The sequence below is a fragment of the Arabidopsis lyrata genome (assembly GCF_000004255.2).
Source record: "Arabidopsis lyrata subsp. lyrata unplaced genomic scaffold ARALYscaffold_3, whole genome shotgun sequence".
In the NCBI taxonomy this organism is placed as follows: Eukaryota; Viridiplantae; Streptophyta; class Magnoliopsida; order Brassicales; family Brassicaceae; genus Arabidopsis; species Arabidopsis lyrata.
The window spans coordinates 8075461-8087237 of NW_003302553.1; the positions used below are offsets into that span (position 1 = coordinate 8075461).

General features: G+C 39.4%; 4 protein-coding genes across 5 annotated transcripts; 3 read left to right on the plus strand and 1 right to left on the minus strand.

Annotated features, from left to right (window-relative positions):
- The first annotated feature begins 2635 nt into the window (after nucleotides 1-2635).
- On the plus strand, nucleotides 2636-5141 carry LOC9319217 (actin-2). Of its 2 annotated transcripts, XM_021031845.1 has the most exons (4): nucleotides 2636-3009; nucleotides 3490-3952; nucleotides 4041-4654; nucleotides 4731-5141. In XM_021031845.1, the coding sequence occupies exons 2-4, from the start codon at nucleotides 3499-3501 to the stop codon at nucleotides 4794-4796; spliced, it is 1134 nt and encodes a 377-aa protein (XP_020887504.1). In that variant the 5' UTR covers nucleotides 2636-3009; nucleotides 3490-3498; the 3' UTR covers nucleotides 4797-5141. The 2 variants fall into 2 exon arrangements, with proteins under 2 accessions (XP_020887504.1, XP_002883150.1); XM_002883104.2 differs by lacking the exon at nucleotides 2636-3009 and having other exon boundaries at nucleotides 3471-3952.
- Nucleotides 5142-5651: 510 nt separating this feature from the next.
- On the plus strand, nucleotides 5652-7558 carry LOC9319218 (pre-mRNA-splicing factor ISY1 homolog). The gene is made up of 2 exons (XM_021031846.1): nucleotides 5652-6714; nucleotides 7300-7558. Exon 1 carries the CDS (start codon nucleotides 5807-5809, stop codon nucleotides 6707-6709), a length of 903 nt encoding a protein of 300 aa, XP_020887505.1. The 5' UTR covers nucleotides 5652-5806; the 3' UTR covers nucleotides 6710-6714; nucleotides 7300-7558.
- A 68-nt stretch (nucleotides 7559-7626) lies between these two features.
- On the plus strand, nucleotides 7627-8415 carry LOC9319219. Its single transcript, XM_002883106.2, has one exon. It carries the CDS (start codon nucleotides 7785-7787, stop codon nucleotides 8376-8378), a length of 594 nt encoding a protein of 197 aa, XP_002883152.1. The 5' UTR covers nucleotides 7627-7784; the 3' UTR covers nucleotides 8379-8415.
- A 191-nt stretch (nucleotides 8416-8606) lies between these two features.
- On the minus strand, nucleotides 8607-11678 carry LOC9319220 (putative proline-rich receptor-like protein kinase PERK6). The gene is given in 8 exon segments (XM_021031844.1): nucleotides 8607-9051; nucleotides 9139-9300; nucleotides 9388-9532; nucleotides 9682-9758; nucleotides 9846-9916; nucleotides 10011-10673; nucleotides 10944-11278; nucleotides 11280-11678. Coding segments are annotated over 8 exon segments (2082 nt in total). The 5' UTR covers nucleotides 11618-11678; the 3' UTR covers nucleotides 8607-8760.
- Nucleotides 11679-11777: the final 99 nt, after the last annotated feature.

Sequence of the window (11777 nt, forward strand, 5' to 3'; positions counted from 1 at the left end):
AATGGGATCTGAGCATGAAACCACCGTAAGAGTCAAATCAGATGATATCAAACAAACAAACAAACAAAAATGAGTGGTTTAAATATTGAACTACTAATCATAGAAACTAAAGATGATGGTACGATAAATTAACAACCAGTGTTGGTTGGTGCTGTCACATATCAAAATCTATTCTACCAAATTGAGGTTGCAGATTCCGTACCATTATGAGACCAAAACACCAATCATTTCAAACTGAAACCAATTAATAGAGAAAGCAGTAAATTTAATAGTACTGCCCTTAAATAGACAACCTTTGGCATATTTCGAGAGACGGAACTAATCAGTACAGTGGAACTAATCAAATCTTGAAACTCTGAAGATCACCTCTTCCTTGGCGCCAACAATTTCCAGTAGTCTAAACTCTAAAGCGACTGGATCAGGTAGGTATTCCGGGTCACCTAGATTTGGGCCTATTGATAAAGCCCATTATGGACTGGAATCTCATATTTAATTTTCCACATAAAATCAAGTCATTTATTCACCCGTTAGCTGCCGGTGTACAACTAACTAGTATATGACAATCCATTGTTTGTTGATCCATCTTTATATGGTTACAGCTTAAACTTATTCACCTAAAAACAAAGAATTGGTTAGCTCTATCTACTATCAAGTTTTGATCCTATGCATATCGGCCACTATGTAAAATTGCGTCAATCCTCAAAATAGAGAATTACTAATTTTCAATTTTTTCTATCTTTTTAATTTTCAATTTTATTTAATGTCTAAGATAGTTACAATTTGTGTTTAAAGAAACATTATAAAATGGAAATGTAGTAGAGTGATTTTCCATATTACTTTATTGAACGGATGTCAGATGCTTGTGTTAGTTATATGGAAAATTATTGTTTGTGTTATATATATCGTCTCTAAAGTTCGGACGGACCGACCAACATACATGAATCTAGTAATTATGTTAAGAGTCGTTATTGTATCATCACTGAAATTCAAATCGGCACAATATCTGTTGGTGACAAAAAAAATGGATGGATTATTTAAAGTCACATGTATTCTTTATAACCCATCAATTATTTTTTTTCAATTTATATTGTTCCGACCAAATGTTGTGGTTTTATTTATCAACTTAAACGTTAAAAAGACACTATATACCAACCATTTTTCTGCTTTCACGTTGTTCTTAATTACTGAAGATTTGTTCTCTACATGTAAAAAAATTACAACGAAACTCTGGAACTCCATTGTTCGATTGGTTTCTATTGCAATTTGCATGTAGGGTTTAAGCCGATTTGAATTTATAGGTCATATATAAATCATTATTCCAAAAAAGAAATAAAACTTTATGGGTGGATTGTGGTGTACCACTACTAGTAAAGTTGAGAGGAAAAAAGCTAGATCTCTGGGATCAAGCAAACTATTAATTACATACCAAATCCAGAAAAACTAACCTTAATTGACTTTTCTCCAACAAAAGATATGAACGTGGCCTGCCATATATATGTATACTTTATAATATAAAAAACATGAACGTGGTCTGGCCTGCTTTGCATATAATAAAGGGATTGTTCATAGTGAGAGAATTAAATGTAATCATAATAGTAGCAATGTATAAATCAGAAGTAGTAGTAGTTTCGTAATGATGGACACAACGTTTTCGTAGGTGCCAGCTTCATCACCTTCTCACATTCTCTCTCTCTCTCACCTGGTACGATCGTAACCGGCACGTGCGATTCACGTGGATCACCAAAAAGTTGACTTTTTAGTTTTGATTTAATCTCAACAAACATAAAAAAAAAGTTTATGATGATGAATGATTAGTTTGCTAATCTAAGCCCGATGATGATTTGATCTTATATACGTTCATATGTTCAGTTTGTAAGCTAAATAACTAGATGGAATCAGATACATAAAATCATAATATATGCGTATAATTAAATACATTTCACTATATATAGAAAACTAGCTAAATAATACATGGCTCTATGCCAAAAGTCCCAAAACTATAAGTGACTAGGACCCAAGAAAACTAGCTATTAGTAACGTCAGTAAAATTTAGAAAGAACTACTTATAATCTCAAATATATTGATACAAATCTCATGTAGGTTGTCATTATGTAGGAAAGTTTTGACATTCCTAGAAGAAATATGGCACACGACAAAATGGCTAGGCTCAATGTATTGGTATCTTAACTCAACATTATACTTATACCAAACATTAGTTAGACAAAAAATTAAACAACTAATTTTTGTGTGCAAGTGTCAGCATATATATAATTGATTCACAATCGTTTTTGACGAGTTCGGATGTAGTAGTAGCCATTATTTAATACATACTAATCGTGAATAGTGAATACGATGAAATATTGTATCTTATTATTGTATATCCATTAGACATCATGAAAGTCACTTTCTTTCACGGTCTGATATAAATATTCAACTTAAACGAATTAATTATGATACAGTTCTAATAGAAAATGAATTAAATTAAGTTGAATTTTATGAAATCTAATTGAACAAGCCAACCACGACGACGACTAACGTTGCCTGGATTGACTCGGTTTGATCGGAGCTGTCATATTAAGGCCGAGCAAGCAGGTCACAGTCATGAAGCCATCAAAGCAAAACAATGATGAATCCAACGGCTGAGATGATTAATTAGTTTTAAAATTAGTTAACACGAGAGAAAAGGCTGTCTGACAGCCAGGTCACGTTATCTTTACCTGTGGTCGAAATGATTCGTCTCTGTCGATTTTTTTATTTATTTTTTGAAAGGCCGAAAATAAAGTTGTAGAGATAAACCCGCCTATATAAATTCATATATTTTCTCTCCGCTTTGAATTGTCTCGTTGTCCTCACTTTCATCGGCCGTTTTGAATCTCCGGCGACTATACAGAGAAAGAAGGAAGAAGATTAAGAGAAAGTGAGATAAGCCAGGCTCTCTTTAGATCGCCTTTGTTTTCTTCCTCAATCTCATCTTCTTCTTCTTCCGCTTTTCTCCATCTTTCTTTCAAGGTAAAAAGGAACTTTCTGGATCTACTTTATTTGCTGGATCTCGATCTTGTTTTCTCAATTTCGTTGAGATCTGGAATTCGTTGAATTTGGATCTGTCAACAACCGATAAATCTTTTGGTTTTACTAGAATCGATTTCAGTTGACCGATCATCTTTAGCTCGATTACAGCTACCAGAATTTGTCTAGATCTTGAATAGGGATAGATCCATGCTCAGATTGTTACATTTCTTTGAGTTTAATCTCTAATTACCTGGGAAATGATTTGTACATGTCAATTGAAATCTGAACTGCTGAAGTTAGATTGAATTTTAACACTGTTTAAGGTTAGATGAAGTTTGAGTATCGATTGAGGGATGCTTCTGAAAAGTATGTGCTCTTCTAAACATTAGGATCTTGTAGTGTCATACGTTGATCTAGAAAGCTATTTCTGATTCAATCAGGGTTTATTTGACAGTATTCAGCTCTTTTGTGTGTTTGCAGCTCATAAAAATGGCTGAGGCTGATGATATTCAACCCATCGTCTGTGACAATGGTACCGGTATGGTGAAGGCTGGTTTTGCAGGAGATGATGCTCCCAGGGCTGTTTTCCCCAGTGTTGTTGGTAGGCCAAGACATCATGGTGTCATGGTTGGGATGAACCAGAAGGATGCATATGTTGGTGATGAAGCTCAATCCAAGAGAGGTATTCTTACCTTGAAGTATCCTATTGAGCATGGTGTTGTCAGCAACTGGGATGATATGGAAAAGATCTGGCATCACACTTTCTACAATGAGCTCCGTATTGCTCCTGAAGAGCACCCTGTTCTTCTTACCGAGGCTCCTCTTAACCCAAAGGCCAACAGAGAGAAGATGACTCAAATCATGTTTGAGACCTTTAACTCTCCCGCTATGTATGTCGCCATCCAAGCTGTTCTCTCCCTGTACGCCAGTGGTCGTACAACCGGTTAGTACATTTTAGGCTTTTTGTTTCTCTGTTTATTATACTCATTGATCATTTTGAAACTGAGCTCTGATTTTCTTCACTTGAACAGGTATTGTGCTGGATTCTGGTGATGGTGTGTCTCACACTGTGCCAATCTACGAGGGTTTCTCTCTTCCACATGCCATCCTCCGTCTCGACCTTGCTGGTCGTGATCTCACTGATTACCTCATGAAGATCCTTACAGAGAGAGGTTACATGTTCACCACAACAGCAGAGCGGGAAATTGTAAGAGACATCAAGGAGAAGCTATCCTTTGTTGCTGTTGACTACGAGCAGGAGATGGAGACCTCAAAGACCAGCTCTTCCATTGAGAAGAACTATGAATTACCCGATGGGCAAGTCATCACGATCGGTGCTGAGAGATTCAGATGCCCAGAAGTCTTGTTCCAGCCCTCGTTTGTGGGAATGGAAGCTGCTGGAATCCACGAGACAACCTATAACTCAATCATGAAGTGTGATGTGGATATCAGGAAGGATCTGTACGGTAACATTGTGCTCAGTGGTGGAACCACTATGTTCTCTGGTATTGCAGACCGTATGAGCAAAGAAATCACAGCACTTGCACCAAGCAGCATGAAGATTAAGGTCGTTGCACCACCTGAAAGGAAGTACAGTGTCTGGATCGGTGGTTCCATTCTTGCTTCCCTCAGCACATTCCAGCAGGTAAAATATTGACCAACTTTTATCGATTTCTCCGATTTAAATCAAATGCTGATTATTTGTTATATGTTGGTTATAGATGTGGATCTCCAAGGCTGAGTATGATGAGGCAGGTCCAGGAATTGTTCACAGAAAATGCTTCTAATCTCTCAAGATCAAGGCTTAAAAAGATGGGTTTTTATGAATGGGATCAAAGTTTCTTTTTTCTTTTACAATTTGCTTCTCCATTTGTTTGTTTCATTTCCCTTTTTGTTTTCGTTTCTATGATGCACTTGTGTGTGACAAACTCTCTGGGTTTTACTTACGTCTGCGTTTCAAAACAAAAAACCGCTTTCGTTTTGCGTTTTAGTCCATTGTTTTGTAGCTCTGAGTGATCGAATTGATGCCTCTTTATTCCTTTTGTTCGATATAATTTCTTTCAAAACTCAGAAGAAAAACCTTGAAACTCTTTGCAATGTTAATATAAGTATTGTATGAGATACGATTTTTATTGTTTTGGTGTTTGGAGTGGTACTTTGCAACCTCCATCTTCAACTTGGAAACGAGATTCTGAATTGGTTGAGGCGTTACATGTTTTCCATTCACAAATGAACATTAACTGGCACAAAGTCAGATAATTCTACTGTTTCAAGTTTTACACCTAAACTAGTATTAGGTGGTGTATCTTTTCGTTACCTTTTGCTTACTAATCCTTTTACATGATGCACGAGATAACAAATTTGCACGAATTTCAAATTAGTCTCATCTTTTTATTATCAAGCACACTTGGACTTGGTTATACATGTCGATTCCAAAAAGATAACTCGTTTAATCAATACTCGAAACGAGTCTTCCTTGGGCCCTAATAATGTCCTCCTATCTAGATAGTAGATACAACACTTATGATGCTTAAATAGCATATTTGGGCTAATACATTGGGCCTTAGCTTTAAAAAAGAGGACGCAAAACTTGAAACAATTTTTGTTTTTTTATCTAATTACGGAAAATATTAGAGCTTGAAATCCAATTAACCCCAATCCATTTTTCTCGCGTCTCTCCCTCTCACAATCCTGCAAATTAGGGTTTAAGCACGAAAAAAAGCTAGACAAGTAAAAGTATCGATCTCTTCTTTCCTTTGAGATTTTCTAGTGCAATCGTAACCTCCGAAGATCCAAGATGGCGCGTAATGAAGAGAAAGCACAGTCGATGCTCAACAGGTTCATCACCCAGAAAGAAGCTGAGAAGAAGAAGCCGAAAGAGCGTCGACCTTTCCTTGCATCGGAATGTCGAGATCTATCGGAAGCAGACAAATGGAGACAACAAATTCTGAGAGAGATCGGAAGCAAAGTGGCTGAGATTCAGAACGAAGGATTAGGAGAGCACCGACTTCGAGATCTGAACGACGAGATTAACAAGCTCCTCAGGGAGAGATATCATTGGGAGAGGCGAATCGTTGAGCTAGGTGGTCCGAATTATTCTAAACACTCTGCGAAAATGACGGATCTTGAAGGTAACATCATCGATGTACCTAACCCTAGTGGTCGTGGTCCTGGTTATCGTTATTTCGGAGCTGCTAAGAAGCTTCCTGGAGTTAGAGAGCTTTTTGAGAAGCCTCCTGAGCTAAGGAAGCGTAAGACGAGGTATGATATATACAAAAGGATAGATGCTAGCTATTACGGGTATAGAGATGATGAGGATGGTATTTTGGAGAAATTGGAGAGGAATGCTGAAGGAGTGATGAGGAAAAGATCGGTGGAGGAGTGGCGGAGGTTGGATGAGGTTAGGAAGGAAGCTAGGAAAGGTGCTAGTGAGGTTGTGAGTGTTGGAGCTGCTGCTGCTGCGGCGAGGGAGGTGTTGTTTGAGGAGGAAGAAGATGTGGTTGAGGAGGAGAGGATGGAGAGGGAGAGAGAGGAGGAGAAAGAGAGGGAATTTGTGGTTCATGTTCCGTTGCCTGATGAGAAGGAGATAGAGAAGATGGTATTGGAGAAGAAGAAGATGGATTTGCTTAGTAAGTATGCTAGTGAAGATTTGGTTGAGCAGCAGACTGAGGCTAAATCCATGCTCAATATTCATAGATAGAAAAGGTGACCATCTTTATCTTGCAAGGCTTATTAGTCATATCATAGTATAATGATATTATCACTAGTTTCCTTTGCAGTTCTTGATCGGAAAATTGATTGACTTGTTGTGTTTATTAAGAAATTCGGATCAGTTATGCTAAAAACTTGTTGATGTTTCGTATATTATTACATCCTTGATTATGTTCCTAGAGAATTTGCTGGATCTTGATTTATATTTCCTTAGTCCTGGTTATTTTTTTCAAGAACATCATCAGCTTAGAGACCGTGAGTTGACATCATCCAAGTTTTTTTGTGGGGTCAGTTTGGAGAGTATGATAAGGCTTTTGTTGAGTAATGTCATAAAGCACTATCAATCTATAACAACAACTTATATTCTTGCTTCATTAATTTAGAGTTTCACTGACCCGAGTAATTGACCTAGTATTGAGATTGGTATTAGTACCCTTGTATGTGGAGCTTGGATTTGCAGAAACTGTTAGAACTTAGAACTAACATAGTTAGTGGCATGCATTAGGATGCGAAGGAATTCTTTTTATATTCTTCTCTTGAATTGAATCTGAGAGGCTGATACATCTCTATACTTCTCAGATGCGCTGTTTTACCAACAAACTCAGCCGCGCTGGTCTCTTGCCTAAAGAAGAAACGTTGTTGGGCGTTTGAAATACCGATTTCCTGGAAACAAATATGAAAGACTCAAGGAGAAGAGACAATGGCACTTGGAACTGAAATAGTATTCTCTTATGTAGCTCGACTTTTGTATCTTTATACTTCTGGCAGACATCCTGATTAGATCACTGAATGTAATGCTCATTGCCTGAGGTTTATGCATCGTTTCCTTTGGCTCTAACTTGATTGGTGTTGCTATGCAGAGACATAAGTTGAGACTACCAGAAGCATTTTATTTTACTGGTTTATTGAATACGGACAAAATGTCAAAAGTTTGAACTAGACCGTTGAGATGGATAATAATTGTCTAGAGATACGAACCACACCCACATGTTCTCTCCTACACACAATCCCCAGACCATCTCTCTCTAACCAAAAACACTTTTTCTCTCTTCTCAGTCCCTTCAATGGCGGACTACGACGACGAAATTGACCACAATAACCAACCTTTCATCCCCAAAGAAACCGCTCTACAAGCCCTAAACTCAATAATCCAGCTCCACTTCGAGAAAACCTTAGAGAAAAAACGTGCCATTGACCACCAGAAGAAGAAGCTCCACAAGCTATTTCAGCTCTTCTTCATCTTCCTCGCCGTGATCTTCTTCTCTCTATCACAACCCTCAGGTCGTCTCCACTGCCGCCATTGCTGGGCACCCATCTGCCTCCTCTCCTTCTCCCACCTCTTCTTCTACGTCTCCGTCGCTCAAACTCTCCGTTGCATCAACGGCTTCAAGTACCAGCGTCGCTGCCACAAGCTCACTCTCGGCCTCGCCACTCATAAGCTCCGTTTCATCAAGTCAAGAATCGCCGCCGGAGATTTCCTCGGTGGTGGCGACGGTGACGAGGCCTCGGCTGCTGCTTGGGATCTGGAAGTTCCGTATCAAGAACCACCAGATAGCTACTTTGGCAAGTTTAAGAGAAATTGGGCTCTGTATTTTGGGTTCTTGATCCTTCTTTACACTTTCATGATCTCTTTCTCTGTCGTTATCCTCTGTTTCTGAGATCTCTAGAGTGGCAAATTCGTAAATTTCACAAACCCCCCTGTGCTTCTTATCATTCATTAGGATCAAGAAGATTGATATAGAAATTAAAAAAAAAAAAGTTGGAAACTTTGAGATTTTATTCAATCTGAAGTTGTTCAATTCTTCTCAAATCTCTTTTGTAGAATCCCAAGTTACTTGATAGAGTGATGGAATTAAGACAGAGACAATTAGCATTAATAAATCAATTAATCACAACCAAAAGTTTGAATCTTTTTCTCACACACACAAACACAAATCCAACGGTGACAAAAATAAATAAAAAGAGTTAAAAAAAAATTTCATAGGGAAACAAACCACAAAAACACAGCAAAGGTAGATTGTTTTGAAACTAACAGCTAAATCAAAGCTCTCGGCTAGGAGTGGTTTTGTTGTTGTTAGCTCCTCCTCTACGAATCTCCTCGCTGCTCGAGGAAGACGGGTCAAGCCCGTATTCGCTCGTGTTCCCATACTCGCTGCTTGCACCGTACTCATGGCTATCCAAGGCCACTTTCCTGAACTTCTTCATATCCGCACTGTAAGTGCTTGAGTCATAGTCCGAGCTTGATCCCCTCCCGAGGAATGAGCTTTGCCCCGGTTTCCCTCCTTCGTTTAGATCGTCTAGAGATGCATCTCCCTCCAGAGCCCGAACAATCTGTTTAAAAATTGGACCATTGTGATCATTTTCTTGTGTGTAAATTACATGTTTCAAAGGGTGGTCATGTTCAAAAGTAAAACTTGCCTGGCTCATCTTAGGCCTGCGTCTGGCTGAGTGCCTGATGGCTGCAGCGGCACAAGCCACCATTTGTGCCATCTCATGAGGCTCGTATTGGTTCTCAAGCCGTGGATCAACTAGTTCACTGTAATCTCCATCCTGAGCTGCGTTTAAGCATAAGGGTCTTGCCTGTGTAACCAAGTTTGCATTAGATCACAAGATTCTAACAGAGGAACCATTAATGTGATGAATATATTTAACTATATGGTTACGGACCCAATCGACCAAACTGTCTTCCATTTCACCAGTGAGATCAACAGGTCTGCGTCCGGTAACGAGCTCAAGAAGCATCACTCCAAAGGAGAAAACATCGGATCTGTCTGTCAGCTTCCCGCTTGACGCATACTCTGGAGCCAAGTACCTGTCGTTTGAGTCACAATTTGAAATTCTTGATTAGAGAAACAGATTCTTGGATGCGATTATAAATAAAGAACGTTTTTGATATAAAAGCAAGAGCTACTGAAATTTGCAGTAACAGTTTTCATAAGCTGGTTCCGCGTTCTTTATTACCCGAAAGTTCCCATGATACGAGTGGACACATGTGTAACATTGTCTTGAGATAGCTTCGCTAACCCGAAGTCTGCAACCTGTAGATTTGAGACAGTTCAGTTAGAGAAAGAAAAAAATACCAAAGAATCTGAAAGCATTATGATTTTAAAATCATAAGAGCGTACCTTAGCTTCAAAGGATTCATCAAGAAGAATGTTTGAAGCTTTAATGTCTCTATGAATGATTTTCGGATGACCTAAGTCAAGAAAACAAAGTTTGATCACATCCCTAATTAAACCACTCGAGTTTCCCAATAAGATCGAAGAATTTAGATTTTTGTTTTGACTCACAGTCTTCATGTAAGTAAGCAAGTCCTTTAGCTGATCCCAAAGCAATCTTGAGTCTTGTAGGCCAGTCAAGAACCTTGCCACTTTTACCATGGAGATGGAACTCAAGTGTGTCATTAGGTAAGAACTCATAAACCAACATCCTCTGTCCTCCTGCAATACAATATCCAACAAGAGACACAAGAAACCGATGATGAACTCGACTAATAATGTCAACCTCAGCCTGAAACTCGCGCTCTCCTTGCCCGCTTCCCGCTTTTAGACTTTTCACCGCAATCTCTTTCCCATTGGGAAGTATTCCCTTGTGAACATACCCGAACCCGCCTTGACCTAACAATCTTGCTTGAGAGAAGCCTTGAGTTGCAGCAGCTAGCTCGTCGTAGGTGAATGTGCTCTTGTTGAAACCTAGAGCCACTGAAGGGTGAGGTGGTGGTAGAGACGGACCATGTGGTCCTGAGTAGTTTGAGCTCATGTCGCTACTGTTTCCGTTCATACCGCCTGAGACAGGCGGTGGTGGTGGTGGCGGCGAGGGTTGCCAGCTTCCTGGTGGTGGTGGAGGCGGTGAATTCATCCAGTTATTATTCCCGTTTGATCCAGGATATTGCTGAGACAGATTCATCACGTGATCGCTCTGGTTATTGTATTGCTGCTGTTGGTATTGATCGCCTAAAATAAAACAGAGACTTGTTTTCACCTTGTTTCTTGGATAACAAGAAAACGAAAGAATGATATGGTTCTTTGGGTAACAATATTTCGGATATTATAGAACTCAAAAATTGTGCCAGAGACATGGTTTCTCTATCATATCTCAAATGGATTGCGGTTCGAAGGTTCTTAAGAAAATGTTAGTTTATTAATTAGCTTGGTGCACAAGAAAATGTTTTAAAGTAGAAACTAGGTTAGGATAGGGCTAGGTTTGATGGGTTTTATATATACCTTTGCCGGTGGCGTAACCGTTGCCTGCATAATACGGCATTTGATGCTTCTTTTTCTTCTTACGACAGCAACAGACGCAGAACAATATCATAACAAGAAACAACAATCCAGCACCAGCCACAATTCCTACGATAGCAGCCGTGTTTGGTTCATTGTTACTTGAGGAGTTGGAACCACCACCGCTTGATCTAGGCGGAGCCAGCGCTCTTGGTGGGGACGAAGAGTTACGGTCAGAGATTCTCGAAGGAGGCGGAGGTGAACGGTTGTTGCTTCCTCCGCCATTGTTTTGGTTGTTGTTGTCATTGTTGTTATTACCATTGTTGTTCTGGCCATTTGTTGTTGTTGTCTTTGTTATTCCCATTGTTGTTGTTGTCATTGTTGTTGTTATTACCATTGTTGCTATTACCATTGTTGTTGTCATTGTTGTTATTACCATTGTTGCCATCATTGTTGTTGTTTCCTTGCGGAGATGGAGGAGATTCTGAGCCTGAAGAAGGCGGTGGAGGTGATGAAGAGGAACCATTGGAGGAATCATCCGGCGGAGGAGGAGCTGGTGGTGAAGGAGAGGAGGAATCAGAAGGCGGAGGAGAGGATTGTTGCTGATTGTCGGATGAGGACGGAGATGGTGGTGTAGGGGACGGCGGTGAATTCTCCGGGGATTGCCCCTCCGCCATAATCTCTATTTCGGTGTTTTCTTTCTGTATATGATTTTTTTTGGTGAAGCTCTCTCCTTTTTTTTTTACGAGAAAGAGATAGAGAGAGAGATGAACAAAGAGAAAGAGAAAACACAAAAGCTCTTTGTGTCTTTCAGATTCTATTTTTAAAGAGATGCTT